The sequence below is a fragment of the Aythya fuligula genome, chromosome 8 (genome assembly GCF_009819795.1).
Source record: "Aythya fuligula isolate bAytFul2 chromosome 8, bAytFul2.pri, whole genome shotgun sequence".
In the NCBI taxonomy this organism is placed as follows: Eukaryota; Metazoa; Chordata; class Aves; order Anseriformes; family Anatidae; genus Aythya; species Aythya fuligula.
Genome location: NC_045566.1, coordinates 6,603,071 through 6,629,552, shown reverse-complemented (window position 1 = coordinate 6,629,552; position 26,482 = coordinate 6,603,071). Strand labels below are relative to the sequence as shown.

The 26,482-nt window shown below is 35.9% G+C and overlaps 1 protein-coding gene across 6 annotated transcripts in view; it reads right to left on the bottom strand.

The window, feature by feature from the left end:
* Window positions 1-687: 687 nt before the first annotated feature.
* The window catches only part of EPS15 (epidermal growth factor receptor pathway substrate 15), a 46,605-nt gene continuing 20,810 nt past the window's right edge, over window positions 688-26,482 (bottom strand). The window contains exons 12-26 of one of the 6 annotated variants that reach the window (XM_032191835.1): window positions 25,891-25,976; window positions 21,056-21,128; window positions 16,063-16,224; window positions 15,282-15,479; window positions 13,217-13,414; window positions 12,583-12,660; window positions 12,150-12,240; window positions 10,146-10,181; window positions 9,477-9,613; window positions 8,380-8,449; window positions 7,756-7,832; window positions 7,033-7,195; window positions 4,548-4,648; window positions 3,936-3,986; window positions 688-2,642 (exon numbers count right to left, since the gene is read on the bottom strand). In XM_032191835.1, coding sequence (XP_032047726.1) covers window positions 2,496-2,642; window positions 3,936-3,986; window positions 4,548-4,648; window positions 7,033-7,195; window positions 7,756-7,832; window positions 8,380-8,449; window positions 9,477-9,613; window positions 10,146-10,181; window positions 12,150-12,240; window positions 12,583-12,660; window positions 13,217-13,414; window positions 15,282-15,479; window positions 16,063-16,224; window positions 21,056-21,128; window positions 25,891-25,976 — 1,668 coding nt within the window. In that variant the 3' untranslated portion in view covers window positions 688-2,495. Of the gene's footprint in view, window positions 2,643-3,935; window positions 3,987-4,547; window positions 4,727-7,032; window positions 7,196-7,755; window positions 7,833-8,379; window positions 8,450-9,476; window positions 9,614-10,145; window positions 10,182-12,149; window positions 12,241-12,582; window positions 12,661-13,216; window positions 13,415-15,281; window positions 15,480-16,062; window positions 16,225-21,055; window positions 21,129-25,890; window positions 25,977-26,482 lie in introns of all 6 variants that reach the window. The other 5 variants (XM_032191833.1, XM_032191836.1, XM_032191838.1 and 2 more) reach the window with 5 other exon arrangements.

Sequence of the window (26,482 nt, the reverse complement as noted above, 5' to 3'; positions counted from 1 at the left end):
CGTCGCTTAAAGTCCTCGATGCTGAACCTTTCTAGACAACTCAAGTCAACTCAATATGTCAGGTCCTTTATTAAGCACCTTTATCACCACTTTATTCCATGCCAATACTTGGCAGTGATGTAACAGATCTTTAACATTAATTGCCAGCATATACCACTGATACAATTTTTAATTAAAAGTTACCTTGCATTGGAAATGGCCAATTTGTCTGCTAGACATTAGATTATCTCTTACATAAAGAGTACAATGGTCTGCTGTGAATTCAATGAACTTTTACATGACATAACCTCATAATACAGTAAATTAGACAAAGATGGTGAGGATATCAAGTTATTGATATGAAGGAGGCATTATGCTGACATATTGAAAAGGATACACTCTGGGTCAAACTAAAGATCTGCCAAACCATATGAATCTGCTTTATGTTGCCAGCAGCTAGTAGGAGATCCGTACATATGTCACAAATGAATCCTAGACACATAAACATCTCGGCACTGCAAGCTTTGTGCAGGCAAAAATCCTTGGGCAAAAGTAGTCTGAATTTTTCTTTGAAGCTGCCACAATTCCTAAGAAAGCAAGTGACAGATGGGATTAATGTGCACTTCAGCTAACTACCAGATTCAAGCAATTTGTTTCTCTGAAAATTAACCACCTCCCATCAGACTACAAACAGAAGACCTTGTATCATTCACATTACACTTACATTTTATTTTACAGCTCACAGCACCCTTTTGAAGAAACAGGCAAACATTTCACACTTATGTACTTAAATTTTATTTCTTCATAATTACAGGCTATTGTTAGAATTTTTAAACAAAAGTCTATAAATAGAGGCTAATCCCACCTGAACAAGTTTCTTTAAAAAAAAAACAGTTAAAACTTCATAAGTAATGCCATTTAGCTCACAGCAGTGGTTTGTTGGTAGTCTGAGTAAAAGTACTATAGTCAGAGTCAGTAACATGAAATGTAACATCAAATGACTCAAAACTTTAAATTCCATAAAGGAAAGCAGGAATATATATATATAATATATACATAATAATATCGTGTTGGTCCACTGAGTATACATTTTTAACAAAAGATAAGAAACTATGTAATCCAGTTAAGCATATGATTTGCAAGATTAGTGTACACTCATTACAAAGATGTATAGATAAGTTACAACGATTTAATCCTTGCAAAATTTTAAGTTACCTTTTTGAGCAGGTGGTTAAATGCTCATTTCCCAGTGCAAAAGAAAAAAACCTCTCAGTCTGGTTACTTATTTTCCTGAAAAACTGAAAACTACCAAACTCTTTCAACAGCAGCATTGATAGGTAATAGGAAGAGCTTAAATATACTGAAGCATGGCTGAGTTCTCCCCCCCCTACTCAGTGCTGTGCGTTGAAACTTTTCCATTTTCTCAACAGAAATACCACAAGTTAAAAGTGCAAGAAAAAAAATCTCTTGATGCTTATGCTGTTGTCATCCATTTGTCTAAGATAGGGCAAAAGATTATTCTTTTTGGAATTTTAGTGAAATTGATTCTCCAGAATGGAGTTCTTTCCAAAGTGAACAATAAGTTATTTTCATTAAGTTATTTTCATTAACATTCTATCAATCCTACTCAGTGACCACAAAGAAATTCAGTTTAAGGTGCAACTATCAGTTGGCATTTCAATAAATTATACATACAGGAAAAAAAAATGTGGTTTAAAAAAAAAAGTCAGACTACATGTTTTCTTTCTATTCTCAATCCCATTTCAATTTCAATTTATCATCTTGCCAGTTCAGCTGCATATTTCACAGGCAAAACTGGCTCAAATAGCTGTGGGTTCTTGTAATTTGACCGTCATCTTGGCCAACAGCAAACGCACATGAATCTTCCATGTAATTTCTTTATAAAACAAAATAACTGGTCTTAAAACCTATGGCCATGCAAGAAAAGCATTAAAGGTTTCAGTAAGACACACACTTTTTTTTTTTTTTTTTAAACTTAGACTCTATGAAGATTGTTATTGCAAGTCCAAACATAGAATCTTCAATGAAAAGAAAAATCTATATGCATACATATAAAATGAAGCACTCCACAACTCTGGCATTACTAATATCTTTAGAAGAAGGATAAAAGGTTTCAAATGGCTAACTGCTTGACAGGAGACAGCCAGCCATGGCAAAATAATTGCTATGTTCACTTTATGCTCAATTACCAACTGCTGACAGATTACAGTCAAACTACAATCTCATTTGCTGCATTTAAAACTGATTTGCTTACAACTGGGAAAAGTTCCTTGTTCTCCTGAAAACTTGAGTGGAATTGAATGCTAAAATTAAGTTATTCAAACAAAAACAAACAAAAGGATTGAATTTAGCAGAAACATTCACACCACTTTCAGAAGTTTAAAACCTTTCTTATTTTCCTGTATATACGTATTTTCTGATTAACATTTAAATAGGTTAGGTATTCAGGAAAAGGGACAGAAACAGTTGACATAAGACAAATCTTATTCTAAGCTTCATGCTTCTGATATTTCAGATTTACTGAGTGCAATAGCCAGTTCCAAGTCTTCTTGCTCTTGCTGTTTTAGTCTTGCCAATCTTTCTTTCTCTTCTCTCTCACTTTCCCTCTTAGCCCATTCAATCATGTCTTCCTCAGTAGAATACTGCATTTTAAAAGACAAAATAACCAGATTAATAATGCAATAACAAATCCTGTTCTTGGCTTAAGTGACACTTACAGTTTTTCAAAATACTGGACAAACTCTAGCCTTCAAATTATTTGTGTTTTATTCTCAGCATGCTATCACTATTAGCTTAGCTCAAGGTTTAACCATCAAGAAATGCACTGAAGATATCCTATTGCTATATTGTGTGTTGTTTTGTTTTTGTTTTAACGAAATACATTGAGTTTCAAAATTCATTAAGTTTCTAAACAGTTACTGGAGAAACAAGTGCTATAATTTAAATGCAAACCGATTTGGATAAAAGCCAGCCTATGCAAGAAAAAAAATTGAATAAATCAGGAGAACATATTGCAAAATAAACCCATATCCAGCATTATGGAACACCCTGATTAATCCTACTTTCATTAGGGATGATTATTCCAGATGACAGTGACTGTAAAAGTTAGCTGTAGAACGACTCTTTATTTGTGCAACTGAAAAACACTTCTGCCAAGAAGGAGAATATTAAGGTAACTGTACAGTTAGAAGCCTAGCAATAATACAGAGAAAGGTGTGACACGAGGAAAAGAAAAAACAGATTCATTCTACATACTTAGACGAGAACGGTACGTTAATTGAATTGCTGTGGTACAATGATTGTTAGGTCAGAAACAGTTAGGGTATGATCATAAAACACAAAAGATTATGCTAAAGTTTGTTTCTATTCAGCATGCAGGAAAAAGCAGAGGTAGGTGAAGCCCGCGTCTTCATGAATGTCCCCGTGTTAAGTCCTAAAAGGTTATCATTATATACTACGGTTAGTTTCTGCTTTCGCACTGCTTCTTTGAGGAATAAACATAGAAAAGCTTGAGTTTTCTCCATAGTTCACTTAGTGTTTTCGGTAATTGCAGATGGAAAAGAATGCTTTTTCGTCTATGAAAATAATGAACACTTGTCCTTCCCCTCCACAGTTCACATTCTCTCCTCTGAACTAACTTCTTAGTTCCTTTAGCTAGTTAAAGTGATAATATGTCAGATAATAGTATGTCAGAAATTGTCATGCCATAAGACACATCAACCAGTGCAAGACAATTTTGAGAGCCTGTCAATCCTCAGTTTACTTCAATAAAGCAAATAGTTTATTATACCTGAAAACAATACAAGCAATACGATTACTGTGAATGCAAATTGCATTTAACAGATATCAAGCTTGAAAGTGAAATGATGCCTTCCAAAACTCCTATTTGCAAAAACTCTAAATTAATAAATAAGTAAATAAAGGCATGCACAAACCTTTAGATTTGCTTCTACTGCTTGGACACCACGACTTCTATGAAATGGATTCTGGTTACAAAGAGACACTTACTACTTTTCACTGCATCATACATAAGGTCTGGAATTTAGTAGCCATTCAAAACTCACCAAATTAGATCTCATTAACACACACCACTCCGATGCTATTTATCCGTATTTCAGTCATATTTCAATATTATGACTAAACAGTTCAGTGACAAAATTAAAGTCACACCTTTGGTTGCATTTTTAACAAATAAATAACAGTGTGCTTTATATAGATTTATATTTTATATCTGCTACATGCATTGATAAAATGAACAACTCTGAGAACACGTATTTAAAATGTCTTCTAAAGGTTAGGAGGCCTTCATGAGAAAAGTCTCAAACTCACAAAAGCAATACAACTTAAACATTAACTACATCATTCTGCAGTGTTTTACTTTAGGACAGCCTCAGTTGTAAACTAAAAGTAAATACAGTTTTACCTAGAAGCGATATCCCCTTCGTATGTGGGATATGTTTTAATCTTTTTAATTAGACTGAAGACTTCAGTGTGAACAATTCAAAGCTGTCAGTATACTGAAACAAATGTAAAAATTGTTTACTCACAGTACTGAAGTTTGCAAAATTGTTGGGGTCAGCCTCTTTACTGACGCTGGTGGGAGCAAATGGATCACAGAATAGATCTGCTTCTTGTTCTTTGGGAATGTCTGGGGTGGGGAAAGGCTGAAATGGATCGCTCGGTTTAAAGGAATCTGAAGAGTCTATTTGATTGATAGGTCTTTTCCCTTAGATTAAAATGAATTTAAAATGAATTTAAGATAGCAGGTAATAACATGCCAAAATAGTTAAAAATCCAAAACTACTTGGAATGCAACCTCTTCTGGAAAATTAGTGGAGTTGTAATGAATTCAGAGGAAGGGTTGCTAGTTTAAAAAATGAGAGTATGGTCCACAGCTTCTTAAAGCATTATCTGATCAAAAAGGAACACATGTATGTTAATGATTCAAGAGCACAGTTATGTACTGATGTAACAGTATTTGGGGAAGAGAATTTCTAAGTCTTGAACCCCTATTCTCTTAGCACAGTAATTATTCTTCTGTTTATCAACAGAATGTCCGTGCTAATTCCAGCTCCTTTTTATTATTTGTTTGGATCAAAGTAACACAATTTGATTCAGAGGACAGTTGTATACTTGTATGTCTTCAAAACAGTAAATACAACATCTTCTCCTATGCTAACACCTAGAATTTCTGTAGTTTTTAAACTAAGAAAATGAAGCCATACAGCAATCACAGGCTATTTTGTTAATCCTTGCCTAAGTAGCTACAGATATAACAGAACCAGACAAGAGCCCCCCCTTTTTCTTTTTCAGTTTAACCCCAGTCAACTTTCAACACCTTTGAGTTCATTAACCCAAATCCTTCCAAGATCAAGACAAGCTGAGCTGAATTTCTTCCCACCATTCTTCCCAGATGTTATTACTTACAGAAAAGGTTTCATTGCAGTTTTTTGAATTTTTGAACATCCAGAAAAAACATTTCTATAGGGAAATTATACTTCATATCCCTACAAATGTTAATCCTACCTCCAAACCCACAGAAAAATCATGAAATGGGAGAGCTTATAAGTATCGGGAAAGCCAGCGGATTTCAGAGACAAGCAAATAAGCCTTCTGCACACTTTCCAGTATCATGTAGAATTAAAAGGACAGGCAGTTCCTCAAAATGCATTTTCTTGTTTTGTATTAGACTAAGAGATTTACTCAAAACAAATACACTTAACTATCACAATTTATGACTTACATAAGTAAAGTAAGTTATTAGGAATGGCTATCAAGGTATCCACAGTATCATTTTTAATATGTGCAAACCAAAACAGGCTATTTTTCCAGTCATCTATCAACAACGGCGCTGTTGCTCTGCCACTTGGTGCTTGCATTCTAAAACCACATCTTTACACCACTTTGTAGGCACTTCCTAAAGAATGAAGTCAGAAGTCTCCACACCCCCTTTTGAGGGGCCTCCATAAACGAAAATACTATAAAACATTCAAATTATCACAACTAGTCAACTGTTTTAACGTTACTTACAATTCAACTGATTATTTACAAGGCATGAGCCAGATCTCCTAATGGCAACATTAGAAATTAGGACCTGTTTTTAAACTTAGTATTAAATACTCCTACATTTACTGCACTCCCTACTTTTGAGGGAAAAAGATGAATTTAATTTTTCCTAAACACCTTAAGATTCAACCATATAGTGTAATAGTGAAAAAATATGACGCAGTAGTTGTTTGTTTTTTTAAAGAGAATGAAACAGCGGATGGAGAGTTAAAAGAACACTAATATATTTTCCAGTTTGCTATTGAAGGCAAGTAGTGTGTTTTAACCTTGTTATAAACGTAACTTGTTGTAACCATAAGAAGGTGTTATCTTTGACAAGAATGGTGTTTTCTGGAAAAGAATGGTTTGTGTCATGGAACAGACCAGAGGATTCAGCTATCTCTGAACAGAAAACAGCCTGGGTTTATTACTATTATGTTGGCTAGATTCAATACTACAGACCTGGCGAGGCCATCTGGAAAAATTTGATCTGAACATCTGAGGCAGTCATGTTATCCCTAGTTAATTCATTTTACTCCAGCCATGTAAGCGCTAAATAGTTTTAATATTTCTTTAAAGACAGAATTAAAACCAGAGGTTTTGCAATGGGTAAAACACAATGAATTCTCACTTGAAATATAATTTAGTATGCTATTCATTCAGTCTATCACATTACCAACCATTTAATCTGTAGCCGCTCTGTGTTCTTGCGGATATCCGTAACAACCCTATATTCTCCCACTTTCTAAATCCTTTTTCTCATCCCCCCCTTCAAAAATCAAAACAGCAACCAAAAAACTGAAGGTCTGCTCCTAAATGCCACACAAAATTTAACTCTGAGGAAAACAACAACAGATCTGGAACAGACTTGTTTTATACCTTCCTCATTCATTCTTAGTTCAGTGTATTTCACCATCCCCTTGCAATTGTCGTACCACCAATAATGAAGAATCTAATGGTTAACAGCATCTCAGTTTCAGCTCTTACCAGGTGGTGGTGGACAGGGCCTTGTGGGAGTTCCTGTTTTAGGGGGCAATGCAGGAGGAACATCCTCGTTTTTGGATGGTGGTTCTTCAAATAAGTTTTTAGTTATGACCACATTGTTGCTGGAACCTGATGTGGAAGAGCTAAAGGGATCCTCGGTGCTGGCCTTCAACAAAGAAAACAGTAACATACACACTTTCAGCGCAATTCTACTTTTACTTTCTTTTTTATTTTTTTATTTTTTTTATTTTTTCCAATACTACAGTATTTGTTTAAAAGTGCAAGTTTGGACTAATACAAAAATACTTTTGTTTGTTTTTAAAGACATCATCCAACTACTCTGGGAGATACTAAAACCCCACACTGATGAAAATTATATGAAAATCAGGAATGTTTAGTGTGTACAGCAATAAGAAGTTGAGTACAGTTATAGATGCAAAAGTAACACTTTTGCAGTTACATTCAGCAGATTTTCAAGATTTCAAGAAAAAAATTATCATTTCAAATGCAGAGAAAACACTTACAAAGCCACAAAGATTACTTTGCATTTTTCACAGTGACACTGCAAGATAATTTACTGTTAAAAACTTTTTCAAGGAAGTTAACCATTATAAATCATTATTAGTGGCAAAACTGTAACAATAAAAGCATCAGAATAGAGAATGTTTTTAGTCTTGTCACTGCAGAGTTCCATGCGTTTTCTGAGTGACAGTTGTTCCACATTACCTTTGACAGTGTGCTGAAGTCAGCAAAACCACTTCCAAAGGATTCATTTCCAAACAGAGAGGCAAAGGGGTCTGTAGCTAAATACACACAAATCAAGCAAACAGAACAGGATTATAAATTAAACATTGAAAAGAACATTGAAAGATCCCACAATAGGAAAAAAAAAAAAAAGCAGCTGTTACTTATCTTGCAGTATAGACTAATTCAAGTGAAATATTTAATGAGCGGGACACTCACTATTTAAGAAGTTTTTACAAAAACTAAATATTAACAACTGACTAAGAACAGTAATTTTCCTGAACAGGTTTAGCTGAGATATCTGTACACACACACAATGTGTATTTTGTGTGTGCATCTGTGGCTGTGAACACACATGAATATGACCATGAAAAAGAGCTCACTTCCAACTGTAAGCCCATTTGTGGAATAAACTTTTTAAACCTTTTATGATCTCAGTCTGCAATTCAACAGTGCAATTCATTCGTATGTGCCACAAAGCACAAGGAAAAAGTGCCTTATGTCTTGGATTCAAGTATTTTTCAGTAAAACTTTGGGAAGAGAGACTAGAAACAAAAATCAGAAAATGCATGTAAAGTAAGTTTGCTGTATATAGTCTACTTTTACCTAGATCATTTGATGTAGTAACAGTTGTTCCACCAGGAGCAAAAGGATCATTTTTCTTCAATATCTCTGTCTAAAATAAAAAAATAACTTTAGAGGGAAATGTGGTTTTCAGCTTAAACAAGTCCTCATACTAAGAATACAATCAAAATTTATTTCAGTTAAAACGTTAGTCCAGCACCAAAAAGAAGTAAAATATTCCATTTTCTTCATAAAGATATTATTACAGGATGTCAGTAACACAAAGGTGCAGTAAAGTATTTAGGATGAATACAGCTTCAGAAATACAGTTCTCTCAAGAATCGACTGCTACAGACTGTGAATCCCACACTACAGCTCTGACCACTTTTTTTTTTTACTCCTCTATACTTCTTTTATTGTCAGACTGTAGTATGACTAAGAATTAGTTGTATTAGAATATTGTGACTTGGGAAACAATAGCGTGCAGAGTAAGTATTGAAGACTTCTTTTTTTTTTTTTTTTTTAAGGTTTGAGGAGTAGCCTGTAGTGTGTAACATGACCTTGTGAACAGCTAGAAGTCACACCTAAGTACCTCTGAAAGAGCATGCTATTCAGTAATAATCTCCACATTATGGCAAGGTTTCAGTAAGTCTTATTAATAAAAGACCACAAAACCCAAAGCAACATATATCAAGTACAAGCTGACTTCTCAAGGGGAAAATCCTATACCACATCAGATTTTAAATAAGATATAACATACTTATTGATCCTATAAGCTTTGGAAGCAAAAGAGTCAAATGTCTCAATATAACCTGGTCAGATTAATCTTGGGTTTCTTTCAATGTTTAATAAGTTTCACCAGTTATCAATGGAGCTTAGCTCACTATACTCAAAAGGTTCTAATTTGTGTAGCAATGAAGCTCCACACTGAAACATATTTTTTTTTTTCTTTATTTTTATCTATTCCCGTTTCTAGAAAGCAGAACAGAAGAAGAGACAAGACAGAGCCATGGGGTGAGAGGTACCTTTAGTCTACATCACTTCTGAATATCAGCATTTCAAGGCATGTCCAAATGCACAAAACAGTTCATTTTGTCCAAATTATATACAAAAGTAAAAGGCTTGCTATCAAAACTTACTGTGGTATTATTACTGTTGCCAGCAGTGTTAAATGGATCAGTGCTTGCAGTCACAAAAGGATCAGTGGAGGACTGTTTGAAAAAACAGTCAGCTGCAAAAGGATCTGAGCCTTTGAAGGGATCACCACCAAAGGGATCTAAAAAGTAAACATCTCATTACCATTTCTGCTAGCTTTATTTAGCTTGGTGTCTTAAAAATGAAACATTATATTCCTGCTTTCATACTGCAAGAAGGTGACACATTTAAGACTAAGGATTTCTGAAGCATCAAATGTATCTACAAATAATTTGCATACTGTGGTTCAAAAATTAGACAAGCCAACATCTTCCACACATGATGAAAAATGGATCGTAACAATCGTTCAGCTCCAGAATCACTTAAATATATAGTTTCTTTAATCAAACTCTCTTAAAAAACAATTAAAAAGAAATATTTTTATAAAATCTAGTTTTTTTTTTTTTTTACCACTCTCCTACCTTCCTCTCCTTCACTCCCCAAGCACAGTTTATCACTCCCCAAGGCACATTGCCTATACAGCCAGTCTCAGTAGAGACTACCCATGGCCTCTTTCATGCTGAAAGCGGTAACACTTCTCCCCACATACTGTTCTACTAGGAATCCTTTACAAAAATAAATAAAAAAAATTCAGAAGTTACAAAATTGCTTACCAATTTTCCCAAAGGGATCATCTTTGAAGGGATCACCTGTTTAAAGAAAAAAAGTGACTTGTTTTTTAATCACAAAGCATGTACTGAGTCACAGTCCTCTGGACACAAAATCATTTCTAGAGCTAAAATTTCACAATCACAGAATGCTATGGGATGGAAGGAACCTTAAAAATCATCTAATTCCAAGCCCCCTGCCATGGGTGGGGACACCTTCCACCAGACCAGGTTGTTCAAAGTCCCATCCAGCCTGGCCTTGAACACCTCCAGGGATGGGGTATCCGCAGCTGCTCCAGGCAGCCTGTTCCAGGGCCTCACCACCCTCATGGGAAAGAATTTCTTCCTAACATCTAATCTGAATCTACACTTGCAGTTTAAAGCCATTATCCCTTGTATTATCACTACATGCCCTTGTAAAAAGTCCCTCTCTAGCTGTCTAGTAGGCCCCTGTTAGGTACTGAAAGGCCACTATGAGGCTCCCTGGAGCCTTCTCTTCTCTAGGCTGAACAACCCTAATTCCCCCAGCCTGTCTTCATACAGAAGAGGTGCTCCAGCCCTCTGATCATCCTTAGATGATATTTGGGGCTCACTCCAATAGGTCAATGTTCTTGTGTTGGGGAGCTGGATATAGGTGGGGTCTCATGAGATGGGGATGAGAGGGAAAATCACCTCCCTTTTGATGCAGCTCAGAATATGGTTGGCTTTCTTGGCTGTAAGTTGCACTCTGTTCATGTTGAGCTTCTCATCAGCCAACAACCCCAAGTCCTTCTCCTCAGGGCTGCTCTCAATCCATTCTATCAATTTCTCACACTCAGAATAATTTCAATGTTTTCAGAGAAACTATAAGAGCTGGTAGTAGACAAAGCAAATATTCATCACGTAGCTTATTACCAACATGAAGCACACAAAAGCAGCCGTCTCTCAAAGATGCCTCTTTGTTGGCTGTTGTCAGTGACCACATTGTGCAGTATTTACCACCACAGTAATCCAAGCTAACCACTGACAGCAGCCTAGTCTTAGTTTTGGCAATTCTCACAGCACCATGGATGGCAGCTCTAAAGCATTCCTTTCTGTACTAGATGCACAGTTCCAATTGCATCAATTTACTCCCTCATTTCATGTATCTATGGTCTCTTAGCTGCAGGTAACTACCAGTAAACATACAGATCACACAAAGTCCAAAAGTTTGACTACCAGCAGCCATACCTTCTCCTCTGAAAGAAAGGTTGTCACATCCTGTAAGTAACGCTACTTCAATATAAACAAAAAAAGAAATATCTACATGGAAACACTGAAGCTGTTTTAAATTAGTTTAATTTACCCATTTAAATGTATTGAAATCTGCACTGACATTCTTTTAGAAGCCAAGCGATATGAAATAAATTTAGCTTATTTTCCTTCCAAAGCAATCTGAACTAAATTGGTTAGACCATGTAGACTCGAAAAGCCTGTCAAATCATATTAACGTAGCTGAAAACATCTGCTTCAACTGCTAATCCAAATTAGCTCCCCTTCTCCCATACTCCAAGTGTCTCCATAGCTCACAGACAGATCACTCCTTCCAACGTTAAAAAAATCAGAGCAACAGCATCCTTAAGTGTCAAGTTCTTAAAATAAAGCACGGCACTTCCATAAGATGAACAGATGGTGCAGTTCCACATTACCTTTTTTTGAGCGCCAAACTCACCGTAAGTAGGCCACAGCCATTCACTCTCAGCCACCCACATCCCCCCCACACCACAGCTCACTGAACCCTCAGTTGATCTGTTTGTGGCTCTGCACTGCTAACTAGATCATTGACATCACATGTAGCACAAGTACACCCACACCTTTAATACCAAAATGCAACCCCCAGGAAAGAGGGAAAAAAAAAAGGCCCTCAGGAAGACCAGTGAGGGAAAGTTACAATTTTCACAATTAATGAGAAAGTGCAGGATGAATTTGGATGAGACATGTTCCCACAAAACACATTTCTGCAAATCTGCACTTGTAGAGAAGTTTACTTACTGCCAACAAAAGGGTCAGACTGGAAGAACTCTAAGCTGGCTTCAGAAACTAGATCAGGCAATGGATGAGACTCAGCATCAAATGGATCCTCCTGAAGAACATAAGAGAGAGGTATGAGGTTCAAGACACTTGTCTTGTTACCATTTATTAGTTTCTTAAAGCTGAGAGTTTGAACTCTATAGAATTAATCAACAGAGATTCAAAGTATTTCTCAGTAAAAATGAACCTGCTACATAAGATGAATGCTTTGATGACATCATACTCTAATTAAAAACAGTAACAACTGACATTTATTTCTCTGATGTTCCATAGCCATCATGTAAGTGACATGATGCAAACCTCAAACAGTTTAACTAGGTTATGTTTTGTTGGTGGTAGGGTTTTTTTTTTTTTTTATTACATTTTTTCCTCCCTCGGATTTGATCAAACTCACTTTTTTGGTAATAGTTGCAGCTGGGATCTCTTTCTCTTCTTCCACAACAGCAGCTGTTGTTTCAGGACTATTCCTTGCCTATGTAAGGATAAAAGCAATTCAGTATAAATAAATAGAAGACTACACTACAAGTACTATTCTAAGTATCACATAGCTGTAAGAATATGTTAAAAGATACCTCAGTAGGTTCATAGCTATAATAGAACACACTGAAGTGTTCCATAAACCCTGTGAAAGTTATTAAAAAAAATCAGAAAACTACTGAGACAAAGAGGGACGTTTAGAAAGCAAGACGTCTTCAGATATTCTGTCCTCTTCCTCATTCCATTTCTGTTGCACCAACTGGAAAACAGCTGCTCTTCTTTAATATTAATTCTATTCTTCAATTTAAGACATTTTGCTTTGGAAACAAATAGACAAATTTTTGTTGCCACTTTCCAGCCAAGCTAAGATTGCCTCTTTTTCTGATTATCAACTTTCAGATCCTGAAATACTCCCTCAGAATAACATCCTGAAAGTTCACTTCTACAAGTGTTTAAAAACAAAACATAATCCATCTTAATATATATTTTAATTTATTTTAACTTCACAGCTGCATTGCATTATGATCAAGCAGGCAAAACACTGTACTCACTGGAGATGCATTGTTTACTTGTTCTTCTTCTGCTATACTCTCCCTTTCAGCATTCTCATTAAGGTTAGCAGTTTCACTGCTGCTGTTGCTAAGACTAGAATGATCTGCAGTTCCATTAACAAGTATGTTATGAGTCTGAGAGTGCCAACTAAATTGGTTATTTTCCAATTCTTTGAGCTCAAGAAGTTTCGTCTGCACCTGTAAGCAGAAATAAATGTATATGTATCTATACAGCAGCACACAAATGCTAGAATATAACCATACCTTCTTAAACATAAAATGGAAGACGTGTATCTAAAGTTCTTACTTTCCTTAAGCAAGTATAATAAAAATCATGTTCTTTCAAAGGGTGACATTTGAGAAAGCAGTACAAATCAGGCCTAGAAGAAATGTAGCATAGTTGAAAGAGAGACCTGAGAACCTTCTGCCGAGGAAGCAGACCATATTGCTGGCAGTCACTGGAAACATCAAGACTTGTTCCCTTTTTTCCCTCACTCAAACTCACAAGAAGAATTCCCTTGCAAAGCTTTTTTTTCCTTTTAACTTACTCATTTGAAATTGCCTTAAACTCCATAAATTAAAAAGGCTGCTTAAAAAGAATTCTTGTCTTCCAAAGAAAATTACAAATTCATTATCGAATCCGTAATATATCTTCCTAAGCAGATAGCTACATCCATGTCGTTATTTCAACAACATGCATAATGCAGTACCTCATAGCAAACATCTAAAACAATCTGCAATTTCTGAAGAAATTACTGAACGTGGCAGATTATGCAGAAGGATGCACACAGTTCAGATATTTAGGCATCTACATCCCACTGATTTCTACTAGGTCAATCACCTAATAGTGTTTTCCTTGATTTGCACATCACAGATCAGGTGACAGCAAAGACAATAGCAAGGCATCTTTCAAATATGCTGATTTCAGATCAACCATTAGAAACTCTTGCCTAAAGCATCAAAGGACCTCTTGTTCATTTTTTCTGAGCCAAGAGCAATGAACTCAGGAGTATTTATGTGAAAGAAGTCTACAACAAAAACAGGTTTTTAGTACAGTCAGGCATAACCAGTCACTTACATAATTGCATCAGATCCATTAATTGCAATCATCTCTTGTTATGATTATTAGTTATTGATATTGAAATAGCACTACCTTCCTTCTACCTCTGATAAAACAACATCAATTTTTTACTCCTCAGTTCCTAGAAGAAATTCGTAGTTTTTATACTTGGTTTTGTGTATGTCATAAGCCTCTTCAACAGAGGAAAGTGTCCTAGCAGTGGAAGTCTTTAAAAAAAAAAAAAAAAAAAAAAAAAAAAGACTGTTAAGAAGTTAGATATGAATCAAGTGAAGGAACTGATCCAGAAGTCAGCCATTTCTAGGGTTCAAAGTTAATAGAAAGGTTGTTTTCAACTTGATAATGACATGGCTCCGGCTCACGTTAGCACTGTGGGTATGCGAGAGAAGGAAAAGAATGGTAACAAAAGGGTGCACAAGCTAAAACATCACTGAAGTAATAAATCATCGATTGCACACACAAAGTGCAGTTCTGTGCTCAAAATCAGTACAGCAACCTGTTTCTCAGTATTTAGTCTCAATACAATTTTTTCTTACGTTCACTTCACTTTCCTCCTTCAAAAATACACTATGTCATTAATAATTTTATACCAACATCATGTCAGTTAAAGAATAGCAAGACCATGCCCCAGGCCATGGCTAAAGACAAAAACTTAAATTCCCTACACATGTAGTAGGGAATCTAAAGAGGCACTAGCCATTTGTCATTCATTACATTAAGAGAAATTATTTATGAAGTATAATAAATTCCCTTTTATTATCAAAACTTGGAGAGATATCATTAAATACCTTGAGCAATTTAAGTCAGCCTCTAAGAACCCTAACTACTATACAGACATTCTGTGCAAGCAGTGGAAAGGCACGAGCAAACAGTGAAGAAATAAACAAGTGCCTTCCCCTTATGAAAAAACACTAAAGGTTGTCAGCTAAAACATTTTGGGTTTTGTTCCTTTGTTTTTTTTCCCCTCATCTTTTCACACTGCCTTACGGAATTGATTTCCTGTTGTGAATCCTGCAGATGTTGCTGAAGAGGTCCCAGCTGTGCTTTCCCAGACTCTATGCAATGCTCAAGCTCTGCAGTTTCTTGCTGCAGACGACTCAGCTCCTCTTGAGCTTTGGTCAGTTCATCTTCATACGCTGAAATCTTTGACTCCTGGCTTGTTATTTCAGCCTTCAGCATGGCAATCTAATGCATAAACAAATATTTCAAGGCCAAATTAAAAAAAAAAAAAACTCCAAACATGTCCAGCAAATATTGTTTATGACCAAAAGAGGTATGAAACCTCTACTGCAGATATTATAGATCATACCTGAACAAGAGGTTAATTCAGCATTGGTCTCAATAAACTATTCAAGTTGTTCTCCTAACCAACACTGGTATTTCTAATATTGAAGATAACATTTTAGACAGCAAAGAAATACTAAAGATTTACATTAGAAAAAAATCACTTTTTCCCCAAACTCTCAGGAAATCAGTCCCATTGTGTATTGCTTCTAATTTCACTTATATTGCATTATAAATTTGCAGCATTTGCTTGCACACAGTCTTATTTTAGTGATATACATTTGTACACAATGTAGCATCGGTGAGCACCAAATATCACAAACATTGCTGAAATCAGAGATGTATCTCCTATTCTCTATTGTCCACAAAATCCTGAAATTCATGCTGATTATTCTTTAAATTTTTTTCTCCTTTCCCAACAGCTGCAACACACTGCATGGCTACATTCTTCAGAAAGAGGCATTTTCTCTGTCAAAGGCCTTACCAAATGGGCCTCCTCTGCACACTTCTGCCTGATATCATTAAGTTGCTCCTCCAACTTGGCCTTCTGCTCATCAAGATCATTAAGGATTTCCTGGGCTTCCTGTTTCTGAGCTTGCAGCTTTTGCAGATTATTGCTCTCCCGCTTTACTTCATCTTGTAGATCCTGTAATAAAAAAAAGATTTGCTTTGTATTTGTTCCCCAGTCCTTCTTACCACTGAATTCCAAAGTATAAATTGAGGTAATGATTGGTCAGATTTCAGAGTATCACTAAGTTATCTTTCAAAGAATAGTATTCAGGCAAGCAAGTATTCTCATTTTAATTTTAAGACAGAAATAACCGTGTTATTTGCTTTTTCTTTTCTTTAGTAAAAATATTCTCACTGCAATATTGAAGACCACACCTCCACACAGAGATTAAGTGTTTTACTCCCAGGGACATAGGATTCTATTTCAAATCTGTAAGTTGCATTTGTTTAGCCTATGTTATCTCTCTCTGGTATTTTAGCAATACATTTTCACAAGTTCCTTAACAACAGAAATTCTTTATTCTGTTCCTCTCCCCTTTGAAATACCTATTCCAAAATACAAACTTGCTGGAGCAGCATGGTAAAGAAGAAAGCCAGCGCCTTATTAACTCAAATGTACTTCCTTCAATATCTTCCCAAACTCAAATTTTTTCCACAAATCAGCCAAAATTTTGTTTTCAGGTAACAGTAATTGTAAGAAATGAACATTCCACACATGAAAATAAGATACATTTTAATTTAAGAAACAGCTGTAGTTACGTATCTTGCATTTTAAATGCATGAAGTAGCATCATACGGTAATTAGTTCGCTTCTGAGCAACAGCAAAGTTTAGACTTGGTTAAACTCCAGAGATAACATTTAAAAGAAAAATCAAGACAAGAATTTTGAAAGAAGAAAGAATTGTCAAAGTCAAGAGGAAGAGGTAATACAGAGAGATCAAAAAAATATTAATACAAAAGGAAAAGTATTAGATGAAAAGAGAAGATTGCAGCCTTTCCAAGAAAATATGGCAATTGAAGGAAGAATCATATACAACACTAAAGAAAGAACAGAGATGAAAGAAAATTAATGACAGTAAGAAAACAAGCTGACATGAATTTCTGATTAGATCATGCATGTGTGTGCTGTTCTAAGCTAAGATCCTGTTGTCATTTTCAGGTGATTTTTATTTACTTATTTTTATTCTGTAGGTGAGACAGTTAATCCACACATGTTAACACCTCCAAATAATCAGGACAAAAAAAATGAGAGAAACAGAAAGGCAGTCGGATGCTAGACAAATGGGGGACCTCAAGACAACTGGAAGACTACCTAAAGAAGCTTCATAAATGCATTTGCAAAAAAAGTTCAAAAACCTATGTATCAAGTTAAGTAAAAACATTAATAGTTAAACATTCCATCCATGTACAGCAGTCAGAGTAGATGACTTACTAGTTATTTCTAATTTATGGAAGACACACCAACACGCACAAAAGGCTCTGACAGCAGCTAGCAACTTAAATAATTGGGAAACTGTTTTGATGCATTTGTTTTTCACATCACTTTGAAAATCATATAGCAGCTGACACACAACATAAGCAACCAGGGCAAGAGGGGGTGGATGTGGAGGTGGAGGTAACACCTTAAAGAGATTTCAGTCTCTTTTCCTCTAAAGGAAGCAAACACTCACATACACACAAGCTAAATACAGATCACCTCCAACCTTGCTACTGCTTCTTGAATCCCAGTAGCTGTCCTAGCCATAGCAGGAGAGAAGCAGCTCTGAAAAGGCCTGACTAAGCCTGATACCTCTCAGAAGTGAGAGAAAACAAAAAAGCAAACAAAAAAAATTAACACACATATAATAAACAAGACCATGATCACGTAGCTACTCCAAAAGTAAAGGTTAGAGTGGACACAACACACAGACCTGGTGCAATCCTCAAACATACATCTTCATGAAGTAAACCAGGCCCCAACCCAAGCACTGAACTTTGCACACACAGTTTTAATTTAACAAATGTCTCAATGTAGGACCTCATTCAGAGCTTGATTGTTAAGACGCTTCTCCCATTGAAGGTGTTCTTTGACGTTTAATAGAAGCCCAGTTTACTTCATGAAGATCGAAGTATTACCCCCAGTGTAACACATTTGAGTACAAACTAGTATTTTTATTGGTAATCCCGGTGTTAGGTTTATGATTATTGTAACTCTCCATTGTAGTGGCAGACAAGGAATTGAGTAGGGATCTCTATTTCCACAGACAGGCAATAGATTTAATAGCTTGCCAGTCTCATACTTAACAAGAAAGAGTAAGGACAGTACAATGTTGAGGGGGGATACTCAGAGGAAAAAAAAAAATCTGCTTATGAAAACTCAGGCCAACAAAGAAGTCAAAAGGCTAGAAGAAAAGGCCAGACTGCTTGGAAGGACATATTCCCAAAATGCTTTTCACTTTTTTGTTCTTCTCTGAAATGGCACTGCAAATGCAGATACATTTTCTTTCCTCCACAGATGTGAACTTATATTAACTAACTTTTGTTCAGGAGTTGCATGCATTTGTTCTAAAATGCTCTTTACAAAGTTTCAGTGTTCCATTTAAAATGGGAAGCAAACCTTTTGGCTTCATGTCAATAAAATTCTAAGGAACACAATCCTTGTTGGGAAAGCCAGGAGAGAATCACCATTTATTTCAGAGTCTTCGTGGGTAGACTGTAAACCCTACACACATGAAGTGCTCCACAGAGGATCCGAGTCTTGCAAAGGTAGCCAAAAGCCCATGGCTTGAGGCAGCACCCAGTGCTCCAACCAATACCTGGCTCTAGAAGAGCAAATGGGTGGCTGGAGAGAGAGGGGATACTTGCTTTCAAATGTTTTCTTACAAGGACCGCACACCAAATAACACGAACTCCACCACAGAATAAATGAGGGAAATGCCTCAGTTTCTCATGATCTTTGCTACTCTTCCTATAGCTTCTTATGAAAAAACACATCCCTTAATCGTTGCTAAGAGAGAGCTAATATTTTAATAAAATAAAATATGTATTAAAATTTATCAATATGTTGTTTTCCCTCCAAGTCTTTTTCCATTTTTGCCTCTTAGCCTCAATTTACATAGTGTATAAATTATTTTATGGAGAAAAACACTTAACCTTTCCTTCCTCCCATACAAATCTGTTCAATCCATCACAAACCTTGGCTATTCGTGAGCTTATAATTTGTGTCTGTGGATACAACCCTGGTATCATGAAACCTAGAGTGTGATACCACTAAATTAGCTTTATCAAAGGTGGCAGATTGGAACACTGTGGAACACTGTGTTAGTGAAAACCATCTCAGAAATATCACCATTAGAATAAAAACAGAAAAACATGATGTAAAGAGAACACGATGTAAAGATATTCTTAGTCTGTCACCACTATTCTGTGAAGTTCTAGAAAGTTTCATGAAATATGCAGGTTCTCCAGCATTCAGGAACAAGAAGGAGACCAGAGGTAGGGGGCCACCAGTTCGAATAAATGCTGCAGTCACATCCCATTTGATCCTGATGCTTTCCCATTTTTCTGACAATCCAGTAATAGACCGTTCCTTCTCTGCAGACTGACAGAACTCCAGCTCTACATTTAACCAGATATAAATAGCTTATGTGATCACTAAGAGGTTAAAGACCTAAGACAGTTGCTTCCAACAGGACTGCTCTGGATACAATGATTTCATTCATTCTGTGATGTTGCTGACTGTCAAACACTACACAATAAACAAGCAGATCACACTAATATTGTTACGTTTTAGGCCTTCTATCATTAAAAGTAAGGATTTAATTTAGCTTTGTACAAAGGCACCACAGAGCTCAACCTTCACATGAAGGCAAACATTCTACAACAAACTAACAAAATCACCCTCTGTGCTCATAGAGAAATGCCCAGAAGAATTTTTTACATTGTGAAAAGGGAATCTGCATGGTGAGGAGAGGAATGACTAGTGCATGCACAGACAGAATCACAGACTGGGTCAACTTCTGCATGCATTCCAGCAGCTGCTGAATCTGGCTGCCATTGTGACAAACAGGCCAGCATCTTATTATCTTCCGAGAGGTCACACTATTAATTATCACCCAGGCTTTAAGGATATTAAATAGCCAAGCACAAAAGTCACAATGGTTGTAACACATTGGCTTTCTTCCCCAACCTCCCAACCTCCAAGGCAAAGTAAAATGCAGAAATTTGCATTATTTAGTCTTAATCAAATAACAAGTATTTGAACTAATAAAGATTCCTGAAACAAATGCACAAATAAATGTAAAGGATCAGATATAACACTGAAGGTTTTTTTTTTCTTAATGCAGCAACTCCATCTGCTTTTGCACCTCGTGATTAATTGAAACATGCTTTGCAGCATTTAATTCAGAGCTTACACTGTTAGCATCCTATACAGTGATGTTGACTATATAATTTTTTATTCATAAAATACTTGTAAAAATCAAATTTTCTATTCAATTATGAAAAGTTCAATATAATCCTTCTTAAAAAAATGTATTTGATTTTATTTAAAATTCACTTATGTTAGGCAAAATTAACTTGTGGCAGCATTCCTCTCAAGCAGGTAATTATTACGACTCTTAAGTAGCAGCCCCATATCCAAGTCCTTTTAACTCAGCTACTTAAGTTTACTAATTTGCAGTACTACAGTATGTTCTTCAGTTTTAATTAGACATTAGCTAGTCTTGCTTAAAAAAATATTATGAAATATTTTTAATTTAAAACTCCATGTAGCCTATATATTTATTTAAATTTGTGAGCTTCTAGAATATACAGACCCTCACCAATCCACATTCATATATCAAATACACTTCAGAGTATTTTTTTTTTTTTTAATTAGCTACCACTCAGTAAGTGATGTGATCTAAAGATTCAACAATCTCATTGCCATTAAAACATCACATTGGTCGGTATCAGATATCTGAGCAATAATTCTGTGCCTTACTTACCTGGACCTCACTCGTCCTCTGTTTGATGGTATCTTCTTTTTCCTTCAGGTCTTGTTCTACATTATTCTTTTCCCTAGAAGACCAGCAAACAATGCAAGAATACTTCAGAACATCAGCTACAGCAGGTACAGTTATCCAGCCTCCTAAACCTGTATCTCTCTTTAAATACATAGTGAAACATTAAACACAGGAGATGCAAGGGATTTCTGCTTTCCAAATTATTTACAAGACAGAAGCCCACATAAGCTTTTTGCATAAAAAAAGATGCCTCTTCAGCCAACTGCACTTTAGTGATAAGAATGGCTCAAAAACGGAAGGGGGCGGGAGGGAGAAATCAATGAAATACTGTCTTCAGTGATCTCACTGTTGCTATGGAGCACTTGTCTAATGAAAACTGCTGGGAAAAGTGGGAGGGATTGCATCAGATTCCATCTGTTAACCCCTGCAAATACAGTAATTCCTACACTAACAGCAGCTAGAAAACATTTCCAGGAGGCCAACCTGGTGGATTATTAACCTTGACTATCATATTTTAGATGTATCTGTTGATAAATTCACTCAGAAGAAGAAAAGTTAGCTTGCCGTAATCAGAGTATGCTTAGGGGACTCCGCACATAGTTATTTGCTGTGTCATATCAAGTCTGTCCCTACAGCCATTTATGCAAACTTAAACGTGACCGCTGATGACAGGGGAATTATCATCAATAAATTCTTGGCAGTCAGATAACAATAGCTTTATAAAGGAAAAAGCCACACTACTCAGAAGTGCTTGTTTAAAAGAAAGCATATGAGAATTAAGAGACTAAAGCATTACGCTTTACAGATTTAGCAACAGCTTTTCTATATAGATACCCACTTTTACAGATTGTTATTAAATTCTGACATATATTGAATAGAATTTGAGCAGTGATGACAGACCTAACATATCTAAATGAAGTACCACAAGGAAAAGCTATCAAATGATATTACTAATGCATATTAAAATTAAGGTAACTTTGTCTGTTAATAGCAGCAGATTGGTAAACAATCCAAAACTGTTAATTTTATTGTTTACTCTTCTCCAATAAGGAATAAGATATTTCTGTCCACCAAGTAAAGGGGGTATCTGCTCTGAGAAAGTTGTCTTTACTCAGGCTAAGCCATGGTTGTTTGCTGTTAAACCATACGCAATGGAAGATGAAAAAAACAGGTGTCACAGATGTTAATCTTTTCAGAGCAAATGCTTGTTTATTACTGTATATTATGTTCTACTATTGTTTGTCTCAGTATCCGATTAACTTGATTGCTGTGCCTAGAGGCAAGGCTTACATGGACAAGAAAACACAAGTTGCAGAGACACTGCAGAACAAGGCTAGTTATTTTGTTAAGTGTGAACCTTCCAGTTCCACATAACTTCTCACTCCGATTCATCAGAATGAAATCATCATGTAAATATGACACAGATCTGCCATTTTCATCAAAGCTATAGCACATTTCTCTAACAAACCAATATTTATTGCATAGTTTTACTTAGATATTTGAAGCATCACAGGGTTGAAAAAAATTCTGTTGATTTTTGCCTTCTGTAACTTTCCATAAACAAAAGGGCTCAATCTCAACAAAGCACTTCCACAGATCTAAACACAAGTCAAGTTGAAAAACGCCATCGAGCTCTCAGATGCTTATCAAGCACAGCAGGCATTCAGGCAGATTATTCCTAATTGAAGATAAAAGATTGAATAATTGATTAGGTAAAAACAAACAACAAGTAGTTGTTTGGTTGTTTTTCCAGCCTGAGTATGAAAACTGAGCAGGAAATAAATGCCAGCAGGTGAGCATGACTTAATATACACTGTCACTCATCTATGCGAGGAGACTGCCAGAAATAAAGCTCACTTCCCTTCTATTTCAAGGGAAGTCAGGTACCTAAATCTTGCTATCTGGATGACCCTAAGCAAGCAACAGGCCATGACACCCACTCACAGCCAGCTTACACTGGCAAAATCTTAACACAAACAATGAATTGGAACAAATCAAGTGAAAGAACTATTGTCAGTCAGCACAAGGACAGCTTAGGCAGTAGCCTCAGGCAGAGCAGAACAAATTGAGCATATATAGTCTAAAAAAAGTGTCTACCCTACCCACTCCCACTTGGAGCAACGTGTCTTTGTTTCAAAAATAATACCACAAACCTACTCAATTTACTAATTCTTCTGAATGCTTCTGTTTCTTTTACAAATTATCTACTATATGCCTGTAGGAACGCCCAGCAACTGAAAGAATCAAAAGCAGGCAACAAAATTGATTTATTGGCCGTGTAAGATTTCCTGGATCTTGACGTCCCATACCACAGCACTTGAAAACAAACAAAAATACCTGTGGTCTTGACAAAAACATTTGTAACCAACTTAAAGTCAATTTACGAAAGCAATACAATTTCCCTACATATCTTAATTGCAGTCAGGTCGAGAGACCCTTTTATCAAGTAAATTAAAAGGGATTATTAAAAATTAAAAAACAAACACAACAAAAACAATACATGGTTTCTCTAATGCACATACACCATGATTTACAAAAGAAATAATATCAGTAACTCCAGAAGCTTTATAACAATTTGTGAATGGAGAAGTATTTATGAATGGGAGCCAGCATATTTGAAACATTTGTGATAGCTGACAACTGAGGAGGTCCTTGTCAGTAGCGGCATTTTTAAGCTACATAGGAAACAACCCTGGCCAGGCTTTGTGGAGGCTAACGATTAGAACCCACATTAGTTAAAAAGGCAGAAAAATATCAGAGTTCTTTTTCATAAAAAGTGATAGATAACTGCTCATAGAGCTGATAGTTTCATAGAGTTGATAGTAAAATTCTTACCACTAATTTGCTATGAAGCTGTAGCTTTTAAACAAAGTCTTGATGTGAACATATGGCAGGGAGAGGTTGCCCTGTTTTTCTAGAGACATTTTGCCATTTCTTCACTTTTCAGGGACTGACTTACCAGCTATGCAGTCCTTCTAACCTGATTTGTATTCAAGACAATGTAACTGCTGCTGTCCAACATGTGCGAAGGATGGCACCTCTGGTGAGGCATACCTAGTTAAGTTCAACCATTCACACTTTTAGAGCAATGTGGTATTGGTAAAGCTTGAAAGAATCCCACTCATTTGTGGGCTGTAGCTAGCTTTAAAGCACAAAACCAAAACAGGGTTTGCTGGGGGAAGAAAAAGGTTCTATGGCTCAAAAAAAATATTAAGAACATCTGGTCTGGCCTCCCACAATGCTGATCAAAAAAGTTCACAAATAGCCTTCCAGAAATATAGTGCAACTGAAACGGAACTTTGAGGCCTTCCGAAGAAAACAGAACTGCTGACAGGTTCAAAACGATTCAGATTCCACAACTTCCCTAAACAAGTCATTCCCTGTACCAGAGGGGATTTACCCTCACTAAGAAGTATTCTGCATTTTTTCCTCATCTAATCCTAAACCTCGGTCTTCTTCATGTTATGTTTTTATTGAATTACATTAAAAAGCTACTGGCCACCAGAAATTTTCCCACACACACTGATGAGCCACAAACACATCAATTCTGTATTTTGTTGTTCAGTCTCTCAAAAAGCTAAATTTTCAAAACATTGTCATTCTTTTGAAGAAATTCCTCTGGTTGTTCTTTTTGTTTGATTGTTTTAAATGTGCACTTCAAAAATAGACAATTTCTATTACTGGCTCTCAGAATTTCATTGGCTTGCATGTTAGGCTGCAAACACACATGGTAAAAAAACAATTTGAAAATTGACACTAGTGAGCATTTTCTCTCTAAGATAATATTGGCAAATATATATAGTTGTAAATCAAATTTTAGGTTAATAAATGTATGAATCCAAAATTGGTATTAATACTACCTAAGGAAGAACAGAGGAAACCAGAGCAGGGACAAGCCAGGAGGCAGTGGGAGTAAAAAGGAGTTGAAGCAAAAAACGTTTATCTATTTAGGAAACAGATTGTGCTTTGACACATCGCACAATTAATTCATTCCTACAAGTGACATGAGTAAGACACTCAGATTTCATCATGACAACGCACCTTAACTGACTGTTCTTGACAGAAGGAATTTACAGTAAATTTACAATAGTACCAAAAAATCACTGAAGAAAAATATCTGCTGTCTTGAGAGTATGACAGAGACTACACAGTATATATGAACTTGATTTTCTTAGTCACTTGAAATCATTATCCTAATTACATTAGAAATAATTTTTGGAAACCAAAGGTCTGCAGACCTCTAATTAAAACGATTTTTCTCAGTACAACCATACAGAAGGGAAGGATTTACATCTTTATCCCCATCAAAATCCTAGCCAAGGTCCAAGTGCAAACTCTCATCTTGCCACTCTGTATTGTTCTTGAGCCTTCCTGTCTCACTTCCCTGCCTCCATTAAGAAAAAGCCCTTAGGATTCCCTCTATAAATCAAGACTTACATGTATAATGCCAATTTGTCATGGCTCCCACGCCCTACAGATCTGCTGTATGCTCATCTACTAATTAAGATGAGCAAGAGTATTTTGATCTCAGGATGCGAGAATATGCAGTTTCCTGAAACACCCAGAACACAAGACAGATCTTTCACTATCTTGCTGTTAATAAATGCACCCATCTGAGATAACAAAGAATTGAGGGGTTAAACAATATTAGAATAATTTTACAGACCTGCTACCATTGATTTTAGCAAAACAAACTACATTACCTTCTATTTTTTCCTCTTATGTATTTAGTTGGCTTAACAAAAACAAATAAACAAAAAAACAGTAAGCATAACAACTGAACCTGAGGCAACTGTAGCTATCCCTCCTTTACCTACCTCTGCAGATCTACTATTTCGTTGTTTAATGTATCAAGTTCTTTAATTGCAGAAAAATCTGCTACAGAATTGAGTCCTTGAGTACCCTGAAAGATAAAGAAAACATACTGTTAGTTTATAGTTTATGCAGTCTGACAACTATCTTCACTTTAAAAAATAGCTTGCACTATCACAAGAAGTAACAACTGTTCGTAGCATTATTTTGCTAATCTTTAATCTTTAAAAAAATGTTAAAAACAGTCTAAATTAACAGAAAAAAATGCTAAATTAACAGGAAACACCATACATCAAACACATCTAGTAATTCAAACAGTTTATCTCCTGTAAACTCTTGAAAGCACGTCTTCCACAAAAGGACATTTCATCATACCAAAAAGTCTTAACTGTAAAATACATTTCACTTTAGAACTACAGCTTATTACCATTCATTTAAAACAGTTTAGTTTGTTTACTACTAATATACATATTTCTTCAACCCTGGTGATCCTCCTGTTGCAGAGTATAGACACTTCATTTGCAATGCTTTAAGTCGTATCTACGTAGGTTAACACAAATCTCCAGAGTACTGACAAACTTCAATAATACAAAGTCA